This window comes from Sinocyclocheilus rhinocerous, unplaced genomic scaffold, assembly GCF_001515625.1.
Source record: "Sinocyclocheilus rhinocerous isolate Xijiao unplaced genomic scaffold, SAMN03320098_v1.1 scaffold2835, whole genome shotgun sequence".
Classification (NCBI taxonomy): domain Eukaryota; kingdom Metazoa; phylum Chordata; class Actinopteri; order Cypriniformes; family Cyprinidae; genus Sinocyclocheilus; species Sinocyclocheilus rhinocerous.
Genome location: NW_015664204.1, coordinates 237,946 through 259,105, shown reverse-complemented (window position 1 = coordinate 259,105; position 21,160 = coordinate 237,946). Strand labels below are relative to the sequence as shown.

The following is a 21,160-nucleotide window of genomic DNA, read 5'->3' as shown; positions in this document are numbered from 1 at the left end:
CTGTATGTCTGTCTGTTTGTCGTCTGTCTGTATGTTTGTCTGTCTGTCTGTCGTCTGTCTGTCTGTATGTTTGTCTGTCTGTCTGTCTGTCTGTCGTCTGTCTGTCTGTCTGTATGTTTGTCTCTCTGTCATCTGTCTGTATGTTTGTCTGTCTGTCTGTCTGTCTGTCTGTCATCTGTATGTTTGTCTGTCTGTCTGTCGTCTGTCTGTCTGTTTGTCGTCTGTCTGTATGTTTGTCTGTCTGTCTGTCTGTCGTCTGTCTGTCTGTATGTTTGTCTGTTGTCTGTATGTTTGTTTGTCTGTCTGTCATCTGTCTGTCTGTCTGTCTGTCTGTTTGTCTGTCGTCTGTCTGTATGTTTGTCTGTCTGTCTGTCTGTCTGTCGTCTGTCTGTATGTTTGTCTGTCTGTCTGTCTGTCTGTCGTCTGTCTGTATGTTTGTCTGTCTGTCTGTCTGTCTGTCGTCTGTCTGTATGTTTGTCTGTCTGTCTGTCTGTCTGTCGTCTGTCTGTATGTTTGTCTGTCTGTCTGTCTGTCTGTCGTCTGTCTGTATGTTTGTCTGTCTGTCTGTCTGTCTGTCGTCTGTCTGTATGTTTGTCTGTCTGTCTGTCTGTCTGTCGTCTGTCTGTATGTTTGTCTGTCTGTCTGTCTGTCTGTCGTCTGTCTGTATGTTTGTCTGTCTGTCTGTCTGTCTGTCGTCTGTCTGTATGTTTGTCTGTCTGTCTGTCTGTCTGTCGTCTGTCTGTATGTTTGTCTGTCTGTCTGTCTGTCTGTCGTCTGTCTGTATGTTTGTCTGTCTGTCTGTTTGTCTCTGTCTATCTATCTGTCTGTCTGTCGTCTGTCTGTCTATCATTTTATCGTTCTATCTGTGTATCTGCAGATATGTCATTATCTCATTGAGTCTCACTGGAGTTTGAGTGTCTGTCATCTGCTTTGCTTCATGTCCTGTTTGCTCTCCTCATCCTCAGTATCAGTCATTAGCAGACGTCTGTTTTCTCTGAACAGCCCAGTTTTATTTTCTCTTCTGTTATGAAAGTGTTTGCAGACAGAAGCGAGGCTCGCGGCAGGACAGGGATTTTCGGCTCATTAACCTGTAATCTCGGCTCCTGGGGCCTGGAACGAGTTTGTTTCATTTCCTGCTTTTGGTTAAATTGGAGAATTTCTGTTGTGTTGCAGCATAAAACCGGCGGTCTCAGAGCGCATTACTGAATACTAACACACGTGACTCATAGTATGAATGAACAGGCTGGATGTGTTCAGTGTAGAGAGTCTGCTGCATCTTTAATTATCTTCTCGTTAAACGTCTGATTAAATTAATACAACATCATCACGATGGGTTTATATACTTTAAGGTGAAAGGTTTTTTAAGTTACTCTCTTGTTTTTTGACTAATAGTTAGAGAATACTTGTTATCTAGATAATAACTGGCTCAAGTGTTTGGTACAGTGGCCTTATAAAGTATTTGGCCTTTTCAGTCACACACATAAATGTCTGAATATCACTGCATCAGATATAAAATATCAATGCAAGTTAAATTCGTTGTGAATAAACATGCACAAACACACTTAATCAGAAAATGTTCCAAACAATAGTTTGTTGTGTTTGAACTGCTAAACCAATAGATGTAGAGCTGAAGATGAAAACAATGTAATTAATGAAGATAATTAATGGGATTCTCTCTATCTCTGGTTCCTCCGAACTTCATGCATCCACTAAAAATCATCAAAACACCAGATCATTCAAACCAGTGTTATTTTAGTATCGGTGAGATACTACTATTTTCTTAAATGTTTTGAATTCGTTTTTATTTTTATGTTTTCCATTTTAATTTTAGTTAAACTTTTATACAACAGTGTTTTTTTATTTTTTTTATTTTGTGTTTTTTAAAACATGTCTACTTATTTTTTATTAATTTTTATTTCAGTTTTAGTTGTTTAGTACATTAAGTTACAATAAAATGAAAAATGTTGCTTTGGCAACTAGCTGAAATAAAATAAGTTTAAGTTTTTTTTTAATAAATTTTTTTTTTTAATTTCAGTTGGCATTTAGTTTATTTCACGTTGTTTGTTATGGGATTAGGTTTAGTTTCAGTTTACTATAATAGCCCTGATTCAAACACATTGAAGAAGAGAAACGATCCTGCACTTGATCTGATGAAGGAATTCAGACTTTTATAAACGTGACTGAGGTGAACAGACACTTTCAGGTCACTGTATGTTTTTGCATGTGATCTAGTCTGACGTGTGCGTCAGTGTCTGTGATACTGTGTTTGCTCAGACGTGTGTGTGTGTGTGTGTGTGTGTGAACCTCCTCAGCTCAGCGGACGCCAGTCAACACGGCGACAGTCAATGTAAATGGCACTAGACCAACAGGTAGAGACGTTTCTCTGTATCCCTGACGCTTGTAGATACAGAAGCCTCTCCGTCTGCTTGTTTGATTCTGATAGTTTGAGGTTGCGTGTGCATGCGGCAGGCATGCGCTGGTGCTCTAGCGCTTCTGCTTCAGATGCCTTTGATTTTGCACATGCTGTTGCTGCGTCAGTGTTTTTTTACAATCATATACTAATGCTTTTAATAATATTTTGAATTTGTTTTAATTTTATATTTCACATTTTTATTTTAAATTTAGTTAAAGTTTTAGTACTTTTGTTGTGTGTTTATATATATATACTGTATATATGTTGATGTAGTTTTTAATCATTTTATTTCAATTTTAGTTTTAGTTATTATCAGGTTAAAATAAGTGAAAATGAGAAATGTTGCTTTGGCAACTTGCTGAAATAATGTTTTATTTTTATTTAAAATTTTTATTTAATTTTAAAATAATTTTATTTATTTTTAATATTAATATTTTATTAATAATTATATTTAATTATTTCATATCATTTATATTAATAATAACTCATGTGTATTGATAATTATTTTATCAATAATTTTTTTGATTATTTTTTTAATAGTTTTTTTTAATTATTAATAATTTTATTAAGTGGTTTATTTCAGTTAGTTAACTATAATGACCCTGGTCTGCGTCCGTCACTGTCAGAGGGCTGGGTCTGTGAATGTCTCTAAGAGGCTGGTTAAAATAAACCGAAATGTTGATCTTTCAGGGTTTTATGAGTCTGTATCTGTTCTCACGGAAACATCATCATGTGTGCATCATTGTTCTTGTTTATTGATTCATGCAAGGTTCAATATTACAGGCATAAATGAGGAAAACTAGCACTGCATCACTTAACCAGCATCATATTCAAACGCAGTTCTTCTGTAGAAATCACTCAGTATTGTACTGCGGTACAATCAGCAGTAATTACGGCTTCTTTAGAGCTTTTAGAGCAACAAACACTGAATCACAGTGAATCCATCATGATCACATCCTAGACACGTTACAATGATCTCTTTTGCAAACTTTGTGGTAAAAATTGACTTTTGAAGTTCCAGACATTAAAAGCACCATATCCAGAAACATTTCATTTATATTCCCTGAGATCTGCTTAGTCATGCTTTTATTGTCATTCTGCATGTTTAAGTGCACGTCAGTGTGACGTTAGTCAGGGTTTATTGCACCAGAAACAGTCTTTTAGTTTTTGGTAACTTTTCGTTACCCAGCTTCTCTTTGGTGATTATAATTAAACTAGTTCTCATAAACGACCTCTGTAATGACTGTCTAACCTCTTCACATGTGACTGAATGGATGTGCTGTGCTGCGCTGTGTGTGTGTGTGTGTGTGTTGCGGTTTGTGTGTGTGTGTGTGTGTGTCTGTGTTTGTTGTCATAATGAACTGAGTTTATGCTTAATTAATACATCACAACCATAAAGATTCATGATGCCGTAGTAAATGTACAGAATAAAATAATTCTACAGTCTTAACTCAGTAATATAATGCAGTCAGTGTTCACTCTGAAAGCAGATGCAGTACTGACACTGTGTGTGTGTGTGTGTGTGTAGAGATGGGTACGGCGTTGTACGGCACAGCCAAAGGCATTGCCATAAGTGACCTCATCACCACGGTAACGCCGGAGAAGAAAGTGGAGGAGACGCGTGAGGAGACGCGACCGGTGCTGGTGGAGAGTGTGTCGGTGCTGGAGGAAGAGGACGAGATAACGAAAGCCACGGAACTGTCGCTGCCAAGCCCACTGACACCGGCCCGACAGGACACACGGGTAAACTAACCATAACTAACCCACCGACACCGGCCCGACAGGACACACGGGTAAACTAACCCTGACTAACCCACCAACACCGGCTCGACAGGACGGGTTAACTAACCCTAACTAACCCACCGACACCGGCCTGACAGGACACGGGTAAACTAACCCTGACTAACACTAACTAACCCACTGACACCGGCCCGACAGCTCAAATGGGTAAACAAACCCTAACTAATCCACCGACACCGGCCTGACAGGACACATGGGTAAACTAACCCACTGACACCGGATTGAAAAGGATACATGGGTAAACTAACCCTAACTAACCCACCAGCCCGACAGGACACATGGGTAAACTAACCCTGACTAACACTAACTAATCCACCTACACCGGCCCGACAGGACACATGGGTAAACAAACCTTAACTAACCCTAACTAATCCACGACACCGGCCTGACAGGACACATGGGTAAACTAACCCACTGACACCGGCTTGACAGGACACATGGGTAAACTAACCCTGACTAACACTAACTAATCCACCGACACCGGCCCGACAGGACACATGGGTAAACTAACCCTGACTAACACTAACTACCCCACCGACACCGGCCCGACAGGACACATGGGTAAACTAACCCTGACTAACACTAACTACCCCACCGACATCGGCCCGACAGGACACATGGGTAAACTAACCCTGACTAACACTAACTACCCCACCGACATCGGCCCGACAGGACACACGGGTAAACTAACCCTGACTAACACTAACTACCCCACCGACATCGGCCCGACAGGACACATGGGTAAACTAACCCTGACTAACCCTAACTAACTCCCTTAAAGCTTGATTTGAAGCACAGCTCAGGTGTTTGATCAAACATCATCATCAATAACAGCTCATAACTAACATATGAGGAAGATATGATGCCTGAAGTGTGACCAGTCTTTGGAAATCATGCATGTTTTAGTTCAAATGATTTAGTTTGTAGACAAATAGACACATTTTTTTAAAGAAATTAACACATTTATTCATCGAGGACGCATTAAATTGATCAACAGTGACAGTAAAGACATTTATAATGTTACAAAAGATTTCTATTTCAGATAAATGCTGCTCTTTCGAACTTTCTATTCATCTGTGAGTCCTGAAAAATAAAATGTATCACGGTTTCCACAAAAATATCGGGCAGCACGGTTAATGTCAATGTTTTCCTCATTCCATGCAGGAAACCATGGTAACATTACCGTGTTTTACCGTGGTCTGCTTCTCTCTCTGTTCATGCTTTCTCTGGATCAGACTGATTTCACAGACACAGCTGTCGATGGAGAATTAACGGCCACCGAGGTTTGTGATCTGAGCTGGTTTCTCATCTGACCTCACATAATAACGACAGACGTGATCAGATCTCTGACGTCAGACTGAAGACTCGTGCATGGCAGAAAAAACACGAATGCAATGAACGATTACAGTAATTAGATTGCTAATTAAGATACGGCAGAGCTGTTGATGCTCTTATTAAACTTTAATCTGATAATGGCCAATAATCATAATTGTTCTTCTGGAGACGGAAACATTAAGCTTGTGATGTTAATGAGTTCAGCCTCCTGTTGATCCCAAACGTCTCATTCCTTCATATCGGTGTCATAATTTCACGCTTTTTGTGTCTTTTGTGCAGTCGGATCAGGAGGACGAATCTGAAGCAAAGACGCTGGTAAGATTCAACAATCTCTACTTAAATATTAAAACACTTTTTTTCCACTTAAATGATTTTTCAAAATTGTAAATAAAGATTATTAGATTCTGTTTTACAAGAAAATACTATTTCAGTCTTCAATTACTTTGTTAATTACTATTTTTGTATTATTTGTGAAATTTACTAGTGGTTTCTGAGTGAAAATTGCTTCAAAAATAAATGCTATATAATTTTTTTTAGTGTACACTGAAAAAAAATTAGTGTAGAAACAATTTTCACTCAGAAATCACTAGCAAATTTCACAAATAATTACAAAGAATCAGCAAGTAACACATTGAATTACATATGAATTTTTGCAATGGTATTTTGTTGTAAAATGTGCTCCAATTATATATATATATATATAGTGTCTTCTTTAAAAAGGGATCGATCTTAAATCTGTGCTCCAAAGCAGTCGAGATTTTTGACAGTTTCAGGTCTATGCTCATAAAATGGTTAACAGGTAATAAATGGATCATAACTGTTCCATAAATACAATTTTTAAATCCCCTAAAAATGCTAAATATTAAATTTTTTAAAATGATCAAACTAAAATATAGTACGTTCATTTCATAGAAAGAAAGATCAGTAATTTTTGAGCGAGCAGCACCAGAGCCTGGAATACGGACGAATCTCTGCTTGTTGTGTTTGTTCAGGAGATCGAGCAAACGCCAGACGAGCTGCTGAAGCATCAGACCAACATCAGCGAGCTGAAGCGCACGTTCCTGGAGGGAGGACCGGAGCACACGGGGCTGACCGAGTGGGAGAAGCGTCTGTCCTCGTCTCCGCTGCGGTCTCCACGTCTGGATGAAGCGCCCATGATCGAGCCGCTGGAGCCGGACGAGGTGAGATCCACGTCTTCTGCAGCTAAAGTGGGTTCTTCTGAGTAATTTCTGTAATTGTGGCTGTTTTTTAAAAGAAACCGGTCTTTGAAATGGATCTGAATGGAGCTGCTTCAGACGAGAGTGACAAACCATTTGCCGTCGACAGAAAGCCTCTTATTAGGGCCCAAGCCAGAAAGGCGCAGGGCCCTATTGATTGCCCGCTGTGCACCGTTCTCCTGATGCCTCCGGGGTGGCGTTTGCACTGACGGCTTGGGCCCGCCATCGCTGCTTGCAGCTATATTTGATTTTGTTTTTGTGGCTGCAGTAAAATCAGAGTTCATCCGCTCCAGAAACACTCAGGGATCCGGCGTTTAGCTGCTCTAAGCACTTCAGATCAGGGAAAATCATTACATAAAACCAGACAGAGGGAAAGACGGGAAAAATCCTGTCCTTGATCAGCATCTGTGTGTTGTGCTTCTGAAGAATTCTCTCAACATCCTTCTGAATTGAGGAGAATTATTTTCATAAGAATTGTTTTCAAAGAATGTGGCACTAATTTTATTTGTAAAATTTTTTGAGTGGTCAGATTTATATATATGTGTGTGTGTGTGTGTGTGTGTGTGTGAGAGAGAGAAAATGTGTTTGGGAAAATATAACTTTTTATGAGATTTATATTATATATTATTTATAAAACATTTATGTATTTATTTATTTAAAATGTATTTTATATTTATTTACATATAGATTTATTTTTTGAGTATTATGTTTAACTTTTTCAGTTTATATTTCATTTATTTCATTTATTCTTTTATATATTATATTATATTAGAATTTTTTATATATATATTACATTTTCCATATATTATTTTTATGTAATTAATTAAATTTTTTCCAATTTCATTATTATAAATCTCACAAAAAAATATTTCTTAATTTATGTAATTTCTGTAGTACTTATATGATGATCAAAACTCCTTGCTATGATTTTTTATAATCAATTATTATTAAAGAAAAATAGCATAACACTTTTTTGCAAAGACTGCCTCTTAAATGTCTTATATATCTTTTTGAGTGTTATTTATTTATATCGTATCATATATTATCTATATTAATATATTATCTATATATAATCATATATTATATACAAACCTCACATTTAATTATTTATTTAATTTTTACATTTCTTGCAGCCATTTATGATCAAAACTCCTGGTCATGATTTTTGTGTTTTTAAATTAATTATTATTAAAAATAATTAGCACACGTGATGGGATCTGGATGTTCAGCACAAGCACAAACTGGTTATTAACTGTTAAACAGAAAGTCCCACACTGCAAAAAAATTTGTATTTTTGTCTTGTTTTCCATTAAAAAAATATCAAAAAAAAAATGTGTTAGTTTTTGCTTAAAACCAGAAAAAAATCTGCCAATGGGGTAACAAATAATCTTGTTTTTCCTTTAAATTAAGATTATTTTTCTTACCCCAGTGGCATAATTTTTTTCTCATTTTAAGCAAGAGCTAACAAAATGTTGATAACTTTTTCAGAAAACAAGACTTAATATCTTAATAAACAAGACAAAAATACTAAATGGAAAAATCCTTTTTTGTAGTGCATTCACAACTCAACTGAGTTCAGCTCCATCGTTTGTGTTTATCTGTGTTGCTTCAGGTCACACAGGAAGCAGCGGTGGAGTCACAGGAAGTGACCGCAGCAGCAGCAGCAGCTCTGGAGCCGCAGGACGGTCTGACGGTTGATGTGGTAGGTGATCCATTCATCACATGATCTTCAGACTCCTCATCAGATGCTCATGATCATGATGAATGGTGTGTGTCATTGAGCTCAGCAGCATCCGTCTGTGTGTCTCAGTCTTCATGGATCAGGCGTGACTAACGGTGCTTTAACTCCAGCCTGCTAACATGATCTTTGTGTGTTACATGTAGGAGTCTGACGGGTGGGTCATTATAAACAAGGTTCCTCCGTTTGAACCAGATAAACGTCCTCCAGCCGGAGCTGAAACGGTTTCTCGTAAGATACCAGAGAAGGTTTCCACCGTAGTAGAAGAACAACATCCTCCAGCGGAACCAGAAAAACCCTCTTCCGTCACATCTGAAGAGGTTCCTCCAACAAAAACAGCTTCGGAGACATCACAGAAGGTTTCTAGCATAGTACAGGAGAAGTTTCCTCCAGAAAGACCCTCATCCGTCGGAGCCGAAGAGGTTTCTCCAAAGAAGACTCCTCCGAAGGTGCCAGAAAAGGTTTCTACGGTAGTCAGAGGGAAGGTTGAACCCATAAAGGTTCCTTCTGTTGGTTCTTCAGAAGACGCTCCTCCTAAAGTACCACCAAAAGTCCCCCCGAAGGTTCCAGAGAAGAAACACATCGCCAGCTACAGATTCACATCCGCCGAGCCTCCTGAAGACAAGCCCAGATCTCAAGAAGGCTTCTCCGTTGTGTCCGAGCAGTTCAGTAAGATGCGTCTCCGCTCTCCTGTGGATCTCAGCGGAACGTCTCCGACGGCTCGAGTGGTAGGATTTCCCGACGTCTCGCTCGTCCTCGGCCTGGCTTTGAGATCTCAGACACACTCCAGAGCTCCACACGCGCTCCTGATTTGAGTTTGGTTGTTTTGTTCTGACACGAATCCCTCCGGCTGTGATTTGCTGCCGCTGCTTGTTGTTTTGAGCCTCTTCTCGCCGACCCTGAGAGCAGGAGCACGTTTTCTTTATTATTTTGGAGAATGCCGCTGCTTTGCTTTAGTCACGACTGAGGAACGAACGCATCTTTGTCTTGCGCTCTGCCTGCTGCTGGATCCCAGGGTTTATTCATAAGAGAGTCTCTTTTATCTTCAGAGATCACGAGTCAAACGGCTGCAGAAGCTCTTCAATATACATGAATGTGATTTCATTCATCTCGCTGCAAAAAAACAAACATGATTTTCTTGCTTAGTATTTTTGTCTTGTTTTCCAGTACAAATATCTGAGCATTCTTAAATCAGAATACATTTACTTGAGAAGCATAACCACATTTGATATTAGGTTAAAGCAATAAGCCCCGTGAAGCTGTGGTTTACAGTGAGTTTATAACAGCGTTGTTAGGTACGACGTGAAGCAGAGTTATAATTATTTAATCTACTTTGTTTAATTTATTTAAAAAATGTATTAAAAATGTAATAAACAATCAAATTTAAAACATTTTAATACAATTGTATTATATTAAACCAAAGGCAAAATTTACGTTTGTCCCACGAACCTCAATCAAGTTTGAATTTTGGCCCTTAATATTAAAAAAATGGTATACCTCTGACCTAAACATACTTAAACCAAGATACATTTACTTGAAAAGCAAAATTACTTAAGATATTAAGCCTTGTTTTCTGAAAATAATTGTATAGTTTTAGCTTAAAACAGGAATAAATGTCTGCCGGCGGGGTCAGAACACTCACAAAGAAAACAGGTTTATGTTTCTGACTGCATTGGCAGATAATCTTTCTTGTTTTAAGCATAAACTCACTCAATTTATCCAAAAATAAGACTTAGTAAATGTCTCAAGTAATGTTAATAAGACAACAATACTGAGAAAGAAATCATTGTTTGCAGTGTGAAACTCCATATATTACTGGATGTTTGCAGAATGCTTTCATCATTCATCTGAATGATGGCCACGTGTCTACTCTGTTTTAACACCAGAAAAAATCAGATCTTCAGACCCAGACTAATAAAAAACGAACAAATCTGCTGGCGATGCAGCACTTCTGCAAATGAACTTTTGTAGGCATCATTGCATCAGTTTGGTGTTAGCGCCACCTACTGGTCAAAAGTTATAAAAAACGGCACTGCGCATCATAAACCAATCCACTCAAACTCAGCGTTTGTCACTGGTGTGTTTGGTGAAGAAAATCATTCATGCAGCTTTATTTTTGACCTGTAAATGAGACTAAACTCTGATTTTAAGCCAAAAAAAATGCATTTAAAAAAATGCATTATTCCTATTGTAAATTATTAAGTGAATTCTTTGCACGATGCATATACAGTGCAGCAGGTGTTCTCTTATGAATAAGCCCTAAATGAGACCCTTCATCCCCTGAGTTACCCAGAATGCTCTTGTGTGTGTGAGAGAGAGTGTGTGCGTGTGAGTGTGTGTGTGTTTAACGCTGTGTGTCTCTCTGTGTTCAGCCTAAGCCCAGTTTCGATGAGATGTCTCCTGAGCTCACGGCGCTCTTGCAGTCCACTCGCAGCTGGGCTCCGTCTGCGTCTGCGTCTCCGGCTCTGATCGTGCAGCCGCAGGCTTTACACAAGGTGCAGCTCTGGAGAAACTCTAGAAACCAGCCTGCGTATCGATCTGAGTTCATATATTCTGATGCCCGCGGCGTTTAAGCGTCTGTCCTCGATCAGCCTCGTGTCTGTCAGACATCGTGTCATTCAGCCCATCTCTCATCTCTGCTCTGATTTACAGCAACAGTTCTTTTGTAAAGACTCAGTTTGCAGATCTGTTCCTTCATCTGTTCTCACGAGGACAGAATAAGGAGGAGAAAGAGCTTCTCATGTTCCTCTCAAGGTTTTAGTCAAACACCTCAGAGATGCTACTCTGTAAACCTCATTTAGATCAATAGTGATTGTCAGAAGCACTTCATAACTGAACTGAATGGAGCTGAGCATCAAACAGGAGCAGTGTTGATACTGTGCTTAGTATTTGGTCTTTTGTATTTTGTTTTTGTCTTTTCCGGTATAAATATCTAAATATTCTTAAATCAAGATACATTTACTGGAGAAGCAAAAATTACTTAAGATATTAAGTCTTGTTTTTTGAAACATTTAGTAAAATGAAGTGAGTTTATACTTAAAACAAGAATAAAAAATTGGTTAGAAAAATCAACTTAATTCACATGGAAAACAAGAGTATTATTTTTTACTCCATTGACCATAAACTTGATTAATTTTGATCATTTTTATCAGAAAACGAGAATTAATATCTTTCGTAATTTTTCTTTTCAGGTAAATGTATTTTTATTTAGGAATGTTTCGGTATTTATACTGGAAAAGACAAAAACAAAATGCAAATTAAGGTAAAAAATAATAAACTCCATATATATTACTGGAACTAACTAAAGCTAAAACTATTAAAATAATTTTCATTTTCAATTTAAATAAAGCTTAAAATAAAATTAAATATAACTATTTGTTGAAAATTAAAAGTAAAATAAGGAAAAGTATTAAAATGATTAAAATTGAAATAAAAGCTAAATATAAAATATATACTGAAAATATAAAAATATAATATAAATGAATGCTATAATAGAATATAAATAATAATAAAAGGAAGTCCCACCTTTCAGTCAAATGAGCCAATCACATTTGTGCTGAAGAGTTTGATTTGAGCTAAAGCAGCTAAACTAATGCTGTGATTATTGCTGGTTTGACATGTTATTGTAGTGTGATCGCGGTGAACAGTTCTAGAGATGTTAGTTTATTTCCATTCAAACAGACAAAGCTGTATTTTACTAACAGCTGTAGATGATATAAAAGCAGATCATTCAGTTTCTGTTTGGTTTTCTGCCTGTTGATCATATATTCTTTATTTGTCTGACAGCCTTCAGAGAGTCCAGAGAGGCATCCGGCTGAAGAAGAGGATCAGCAGCCGCCGGCAGAGGAACCGCTGGACCAGCCTCAGGTACCTGAACCTCCAGAGGGGCCCTTGGAGCCTGCGCTGTATTATCAAGCGTGTGTTGCGTGTGTGGAGCCGCTGAGCTCAGTGCAGTCCCTCGATGAGTCTGACGACGACTCCAGCGACTCCGGCAGTGTAAACTCGGCTAACTTCTCCGGGCCCCTCACACATGCGGGCCCCGCGAGGGCCGATTCCCACAGCGACAGTGAGTCTGGAGGAGAGAGCTTCTCTCTGTCCACCGATGATGATGATGATGATGAGCAGTCACCCAACATGAGCCCGTCCGAGCAGAGGGATGTGGCTGAGGGTCACAGTGGGGCGGTAGAACTGACCGCCGGTAAAGAGGTGACCTCATGACCCCGCGACCCCAAACCAACAGATTGACCCCAAACCTGAAACCCCTAACATCCGCTCTCTCCTCACTAGCGCCGGCATACCGTGTGTGTTTGTGATGACTCTTAGACTGACAAAGAGCTTCTTATGAGAAGATTCAGTTTTCATTACACGGGTGCGCGTGTGCGCGCGTGTGTGTGTGTGTTTCAATGTGTGTGTGTGTGTGTGTGTGTGAGACTGAGTGTGTGTGAGAGTGTGTGTGTGTGTGTGTGTGTTTCAATGTGTGTGTGAGAGTGAGTGTGTGTCTCTCTTCTCTCTGTGGTTCTGCAGTCAGGTGTGGTGAGTTTCTCCAGGACTCTGTCAGGAGACACGGACACACAGATCCACACGGAGATGAAGACCATCACATACGAGTCCCTGCAGGTGTGTCACTCACACTCATCTCATCCACCACAAACACACTGAAGAATCACATCTCAGACACGCTCCTTCAAGACAGCAGTGAGATTAAATGTAGATGTCTGTTGAAGTCTCGGATGTTTCTCCTGAGTAAAGGTTTTCTGTGATCTTTTGTGATCGAACTGTGCTCAGATCAGCCAAGAAACCAAAGTCAGAGATCTCAGTATGAACTCAAACATTTCTCATCGGCTGCTCTGAGCTGCTCCTCATTCATTTTACAGCTCTAGACTCTTACTGAATGATGACTAGTGACTCATTTGAGTCTATTTTATTTCTCATCAGGAATTTTACATTTACAGAAATGTTTGTTGAGCAGCAAATCAGCATATTATACTGATTTCTGAAGATCATGTGACACTGAAGACTGGAGTAATGATGCTGAAAATACAGCTTTGATCACAGAAATAAATTACATTTTAACAGATATTCACAGAGAAAACAGCTGATTTAAATTGTAATAATTTTAATAATCGTTGCAGGGTGAGACGGACGGAGACACTGATCCTGGCGTTCTGCTGAGCGCTCAGACCATCACATCAGAAACCACCAGCACCACCACCACCACACACATCACCAAGGTGCTGACCGCTGCTGCGTTACTGACCATCAGAACCATCAGCGTCTGACAGACGAGTGTCATAACGGATGTGTGTGTGTGTGTGTTTGACAGATGGTGAAGGGCAGCATCTCAGAAACACGGATTGAGAAGAGAATCGTGATCTCAGGAGATGCAGACATCGATCATGACGAGGTGAGACCTTCGGTGAGCCTTTAATACGGTTCCTTCAGGGTCATTCTATCAAATGCCACCTCTTCTACAGTTTTAAAGAAATTCAAGTATAATTATTCCTTTAGATCATTTTAATGTGAAATTACAGGCCTTGTGCTTAAGAATGTGAACTTATATGTTAAATTTCATGCTGATATTTCTACAAAAACATCATGGTAATAATGTTGACATTTAAAGATCATCCTCTAAACAAACAACATAAAACATAAGAGGAATATTACAAAATAAGACTTTAACTTGTGCTTTAAGAGATTACTTCCTGAAAAAAAGATAAAAAGATTGAATAATTTTTGCATAAGTTGCTGGATTTTAGTTCAGAAAGATTACTGTATTGTCATAACATAGTAAAGTTGATCATCTGATGGTTTGTTTGCAGATGGTGACTGTGGTTTTGTAGAATGATCCTGTATGAACTCTAATGACTAGATTCAGCAGTTTGCATCAGTGTTTATCATGAACGTGACAGGAGTAGTTGTGGGCGTGGCCTGTGATGATGTGAGTGTTGAAGGGCGTGGCTGTCGTGATGATGTGGGTGTTAAGAGGCATGGCCTGTGATGGTGTGGGTGTTGAGGGGCGTGGCTGTGATGGTGTGGGTGTTGAGGGGTGTGGCTGTGATGTTGGTGTTGAGGGGCGTGGCTGTGATAATAATAATAATAATAAATAATAATATGTTTTATTTATATAGCGCCTTTCAAGGACCCAAGGGCGCTTTACATAAAGTTGATAGATAACATGAACAACAGATATACAGTCACATAATCAAGCAAATAGAGCAGAAAGAGATCATATAATCCAAGAAAAGTAACGAAAGCAAGCATAGAGCTGAAAATTGAGGCAGTCTGCTACAATCAATTAACAAAACATATTGTAAATAAGTGAGTTTTGAGAACAGTTTTAAAGGTCTGGAGTGAAGAGACAGCACGGAGGTTTTGTGTAAGTTTGTTCCGGAGTTTAGGAGCTGAGATGTTGAAAGCCCTGCCACCCACACCAGTCGGAATTTAGGTACTGCATGCAAATTCTCAGAACTCGATCTCAGAGCACAAGCAGGGACATATGGGGGAATTAATTCAGATTAATTATTCGGATTAATTGCTGTGATGTTGATGTGGGTGTTGGGGGCGTGGCCTATGATGATGATGTGGTGTTACTATGGGTCAGGCTCTGGCTCAGGCCATTAAAGAGGCTAAAGAACAACATCCCGACATGTCAGTGACCAAAGTGGTGGTGCATAAAGAGACGGAGATCACGCCGGAGGAGTGATGCAGGTAAGACCACAGCCAATCACAGCTTGAGTAGGCTTGGCTGACTGCAAGCTGATTGGCTGCGCTGCGCTTTGGAGCACTGGTATTGGCTGCTGTTCTAACACCGGTGCTGCTTTGGCTGTTTACATCTGCGGACGTCTGACTGCTGCTTTCAGAATGTGAACTAACTACTCACACCTCTAACAGAATAACATGATGATCGTCTGTGTGTGAGATCAGGAGCAGATGTGGTTGAACACACTGCATTCTGCTGGTAGAGAGCGGTACTGCAGATCATCTCCATAAGTCATGTGACCACATGAGGACGTTCACAGAGATTAATAGTGTTGACTAGCTGTTTACTAATCTGTTTACTAATCTGGGCAACCACTCAGAATTAAATAGCATCCATAGCTCAGACATCATAGCAACCACATAGCAACTACCTAGAACACCCTAGCAACCACACAGCAACTGCCCAGATCACCCTAGCAACCACCCAGAACACCATAACAACCTAGCAACCGCCAAAATCAATCTAGAAACCACCCAGAACACCATAGTAACCCTAACGACCACATAGTAACCACCCAGAACACCCTAGTAACGCCCAGAACACCATAGCAATTCTAGCAACCATGTAGCAACTGCCCAGAACACCGTAACAATCACCCAGGACACCATAGCAACCACCCAGAACACCAAAACAGCCCTAGCATCCACATAGTAAGCACCCATAATACCCTAGCAACCAACCAGAGCGCCATAGCAACCCTAGCTACGACAAAGAAACCACCAAGAACACCCAGAACACCATAGCAATGCTAGCAATCACGTAGCAACCACCCAAAACACCTTAGCAACAACCCAGAATACCATAACAACCCTAGCAACCGTCCAGAACACCCTAGCAACCACATAGTAACCACCCAGAACACCATAGCAACCGCCAAGAACACTATAACAACCACATAGCAACCGCCCTGAACAGCATAGCAACCACATAGCAATGCCCTGGTAACCAGCCGGAACACATTGTTGCAGTGAGTTTTGCACGGGAAACACCACTGACATTTTCCTGAGGAAAATGTAGATCTTTAGTTTTAGTGATATAATGTTGAATGGAGGCATGTTACTGAGGGCCTGTATTTTTATGTTATGTTGTCATCATAGTGTAATATTGAAATGCATGACGTGTTTGACATCATCACTGATTGAGCCGATGTCATGCTTTGCTCCTCTGAAGGTTCTCTCTGTTCCTTCACTGAGTCTGCAGAAAGCACAAAGTGTTCCTGATATTGACTGAATGTTCTGTTTTATTCATTTGCAGGATTAACATCATCTTCACGCTTTCTGGAGGAACTCATGTGTTCACGCTGTGGAAAATGAAGTTTGCTTCAGAGAAATCAACCACGGGAACAGCAGCATAAACGAAAGAATCGCAGCAAACTTCATCAGAATACGTCTGGAGTAACACGCACACACATGCACACACTCACACGCTTACAGGCGCCGTCTGCCGCACTGGATCACTGTTACTGCATGACAAGGGAACAATTCTGCTTTTTTGTGAGGAGACTACAGTATATAGACATTTTAGTAAATACTATATGAGTGCAGTGTATAGTCATAAAGGGACTGAAGAATGTGTGAGAAGAAATATAGCAGTTACAGATATCTACATTTGTTTATCCTACTGAATAAAAAATAAAATCTGAATTAAAAAATCCTTGCAAAGATGTGCCATCCACACGTGTCACCCTCATCTCTGATCTGAATATTACACATGTTCATTATGAGAATATGAATATGCCACACATGTATGTTAGAGACGTGTTATGTTGTTTTTACTTGAATCATACACCTGTTTTTGTTTCCTTTTGAAAACTGTCGCTTGTCAACATTGAGTTTAGAGGAATGAAACTCTCCGAGAGCTGTTGTAATGACGACCTGAAATATCAATCCCAGAGTTCTCCCTGCCCCGAGTGCCACATCTGAGCCTTAAACTGTACAGACGAAGCCCATGTGTGTTTATGTCCTTGTTTGTTTTCCAATGCAGCGTCGCCGCCCTGCTGACTGTTTCCCACGCAAGCAACTCCAATAAAATCTCAATTCCATTTCTGACAATTTTGCAGTTTCCATTCATCCCTTTGAGACATGAGTGAAGAGAATATGCATTCATTATAGTATTTCTGACATAAAAATTCAATAAACAAATTCAAAGAACAAATCAATTTTTGTGTTATACATGATTATTATATAGTTGTGTATTTCACCGAACCATTTCAGATATCTAAAGATTTGCCAGAACAGGACTTTATCCAGTTATTTTGAAATTATTCCAATTAGTACCACATAAAATGTCATCAGATAGAATGTGACTGTTTGCATAACCCGGAACTCATTTGGTGATGATTCAAAATGTACTATGGTATTGCCAGTGTTTTGGGAAATGATACCATGGTAATATCACGTTTTTGGACATGCGCCATGGTAGTACTGTAATCTTTTAGGATTGTACCATGTAAATACCATGATGCGGGAATATGGCAATCATTCAGGAGTACCATGGTAAAAAAATTAATTAAATTATTTTCATTCACCATCACAGTAAAGAGATAGTCCACCCAGAAATTAAAAATCTGTAATGATTTACACACCATCATGTCATTCCAAACCTGTATGATTTTTTTCTTTTTCTGCGAAGGTGTTTTGAAAAATGTTTTAAAAATAAATGTTTCAGGTCCCATTGACTTCCGTAGTACAGACTAAAAATACTATGGTAGTCAATGGAACCCAAAACTGTTTGGTTACATTACATTCTTTAGAATATCTTATTTTGTGTTCTAATGAAGAATGAAAGAAAGACAAACATGTTTTAAATGACATGAGGGTGAGTAAATAATGACAGAATTTATTATTATTATTAATATTATTAGTGCACTGTCCCTTTAAGGGTAAATAGCCAATACAATTTCTTGCTTAATTCCATACATTTATTTTATTCACCTGGTTGTTTTGCGTTGCAAACTAAACTAAAAATTATGACGTTTTTTGTTCAGTAGGTCAATAGGTTAACATTTCAAATCCTATAAATGACTGTATTTTTATCTAAAGCCTCATCAGACAGAACAACAACACCCGGACTCTATTTTAATCATTCTCGGGGACTTTAATAAAGCAAATCTTTCCCGTGAACTGCCAAAATACAGACAGCATGTTACATGTCCCACCAGAGACAGTAATATACTGGACCATTGTTACTCCACAATAAAGGATGCATATCGCTCGGTCCCCAGAGCAGCTTTGGGGCTCTGTCTGACCACTGCCTGGTTCATCTTATACCGACTTACAGGCATAAACTTAAATCTGCTAAACCTGTAGTAAAGTCTGTAAAGAGATGGACCAACGAAACAGAGCAGGCATTACAAGCCTGTTTCGACTGCACTGATTGGAGTGTTTTTGAAGCAGCCACCAACGATCTGGACGAGCTCACGGAATCTGTAACATCATATATCAGTTTCTGTGGAGGACATCCTGAAGGTGCTGGCGCAGGAGGAGGAGCACAAAGTGAGCTGCTACGATCAAGATGTGGAAGCAATGGACGGAGAACCCAAAGAGCTGGCGGCTCACACCCAAACGCTCTCGTTCACCGAAAGCATGGGCGATGTTAAAGACGAGCAGCCGCCGGGATGGACGACTGCCGCCGCCGATATGAAGTTTGAGTATCTGCTCTACGGCCACCGCGATCAGCTGGCATGCCAAGTGTGCGGAAAGAGCTTCATCGACGAGAACCGCTTGAGGAAACACGAGAAGCTGCACTCGGCCGACCGGCCGTTCGTCTGCGAGATCTGCACCAAAGCCTTCACCACTCAAGCGCATTTAAAGGAGCACCTGAAGATCCACACGGGCTTCAAGCCATATCGCTGCGAAGCCTGCGGGAAGTCGTTCATCCGCGCGCCGGATTTGAAGAAACACGAGCGTGTGCACAGCAACGAGCGGCCGTTCAGCTGCCAGATGTGTGAGAAGGCCTTCAAACACAAGTCGCACCTGAAGGACCACGAGCGCCGCCACCGAGGAGAGAAGCCCTTCGTGTGCGGCTCCTGCACCAAGGCCTTCGCCAAAGCGTCCGATCTGAAGAGACACGAGAACAACATGCACAGCGAGCGCAAGCAGTTGCAGAGCGAGACCGAGCAGCTCCAGGCCGCAGCAATGGCCGCCGAGGCCGAGCAGCAGCTGGAGTCCATCGCCTGCTCATAATTACTGCTCGTCTTCATTCTCTGAACTGTTCCAATCGCAGATCTTAGTGACTTTTCTCTTATAATTTTAAACATGATTTACACTGTTTTTCGTTGTTTCTTTTATATGTAAATGGTGCAGACGTTTTCTCTTATTGTACAGTTCATACTAAATGTATTTATGGCAGCTGATGGACGATGAGTTGTTCTTCCCTTCGCCTGTACAGCGTAAACTAGACACCTCTGTGATGTTAACGGATGGATGGAACAAGCTTCGGGTCAATCATTCCATCCGATTCTTGCGAAAGGCTGTGATGGTTTGCACATGCAGATATATTTGCTGTAATAAAAGACTGGGGAATCGTCGGTTGTTTGGTTCTTGTTCTTCCCTCAGCAGCTTGCGATTGGTCGCACTGCTTAGACTAGTCTCATGAGTTAGTCATGTCATTTTTACTAGAAAACTGAAGTTAATTTAATAAAAATGTGGATAATTTGGTTAACGTCTAGTTGGTCAGACTAGTTCTTCTTCAGGGCTTCTACCGGTCTGAAAAAGTCTTAATTAAATCAGAGCAGATAGTCTTGGCATTAAATATTGCATGTACTCTTAAAACTAATATTTTCTTCAGTGTTTTTGTCTTGTTTTCCAGTACATGCTTAAATCAAGATACTTGCGATGCAGATAGAACACATGAAATCTTTTCTGAGAAATGTAACAAAATTGAGTGAGTTTGTTTACGTTTAAAACAAGAACAAATATCTCAATGGGGAACGAAAACTTGTTTGAATTAAGTAATGTTTTTAAGCCCATTGGTAGATAATTGTTTTTTCTTAACCATAAACTCATTTAATTTTGATCAAATTCTCATAAAACAAGACTAATTATTTCACATCGTGTTATTTCTCCTGTAAATGTTTCTTGATTTAAGAAGCCTGCAGAAACCCTGTTAAAATAGTAGTTCTTTATGCAACTGTCACCAAATCATCACATTAAAGCTGTTTGTTTTAAAGACTGAATCTTATGTTTACAGAAATATTCACTGGAGATCAACGGCTTTAAGACGTTTTGATTTAAAGTCCGTTTCCTCCGGTGAAGGGAATATTGGGGGATTTTAAGATTGTGATTTTCATGAGTGGAAAAGTCATGCATCTTAATAAATTCCTGTGAATGATCTTTGAAATGACAGAAGATAAGCAGGTGTTCTTCATGTTCAGGTGAGTTTGTTCCAGTAGGTGGCGCTGTGTCTGATTTTTCGCAGTTGATTACAAGAGGAACTTGAAACCATTCAGGTGTGACATGCATTCTGATGCCGCTGTGAGATCCTCCGGTACGAAGAGACTTCACATCTGCAGTTGAGTTTAGACATTAACTCAGTGCGCAGATCATTAGAAGTCTGCTTTAATTTGCAGCTTCTGATGCAAATGGTTAATTAGACGCTCATTTACTATGCTTACAGAAAATACGAACTAACCGGATGAAACTGGAAAAGAAAGGACACCATAGAAGATCAGAAAGATCCGATTAATCGTACAGATTTCTTGCATGTTGATTTAGGCAAGGCAAGTTTATTTATATAGCACATTTCATACACAATGGTAATTCAAAGTGCTTTACATAAAATAAATGAAAAAATGATCACAACAATAAAACAAGGAATTTAAAACTGAAAATGATTTAAAAATTGATTTAAGAGGTTTAAAATTAATTTAAAACAGTAGAAAATGATTATACATAAAA

General features: G+C 39.6%; 2 protein-coding genes across 2 annotated transcripts in view; both read left to right on the top strand.

The window, feature by feature from the left end:
* Positions 1-17,350, top strand: part of LOC107729939 (band 4.1-like protein 3) — a 56,804-nt gene extending 39,454 nt beyond the window's left edge. Inside the window, exons 14-27 of the mRNA XM_016540676.1 lie at positions 2,313-2,369; positions 3,942-4,156; positions 5,449-5,496; positions 5,828-5,863; positions 6,541-6,729; positions 8,369-8,467; positions 8,650-9,231; positions 10,876-10,998; positions 12,290-12,370; positions 13,028-13,120; positions 13,636-13,734; positions 13,827-13,907; positions 15,105-15,211; positions 16,518-17,350. Coding sequence (XP_016396162.1) covers positions 2,313-2,369; positions 3,942-4,156; positions 5,449-5,496; positions 5,828-5,863; positions 6,541-6,729; positions 8,369-8,467; positions 8,650-9,231; positions 10,876-10,998; positions 12,290-12,370; positions 13,028-13,120; positions 13,636-13,734; positions 13,827-13,907; positions 15,105-15,206 — 1,805 coding nt within the window. The 3' untranslated portion in view covers positions 15,207-15,211; positions 16,518-17,350. The remainder of the gene's footprint in view (positions 1-2,312; positions 2,370-3,941; positions 4,157-5,448; positions 5,497-5,827; positions 5,864-6,540; positions 6,730-8,368; positions 8,468-8,649; positions 9,232-10,875; positions 10,999-12,289; positions 12,371-13,027; positions 13,121-13,635; positions 13,735-13,826; positions 13,908-15,104; positions 15,212-16,517) is intronic.
* Positions 17,351-17,733: 383 nt separating this feature from the next.
* Positions 17,734-19,791, top strand: LOC107729938 (zinc finger and BTB domain-containing protein 14-like). The gene is made up of 2 exons (XM_016540675.1): positions 17,734-17,758; positions 18,708-19,791. Exons 1-2 carry the CDS (start codon positions 17,734-17,736, stop codon positions 19,445-19,447), a joined length of 765 nt encoding a protein of 254 aa, XP_016396161.1. The 3' UTR covers positions 19,448-19,791.
* The last annotated feature ends 1,369 nt before the right edge of the window (positions 19,792-21,160 follow it).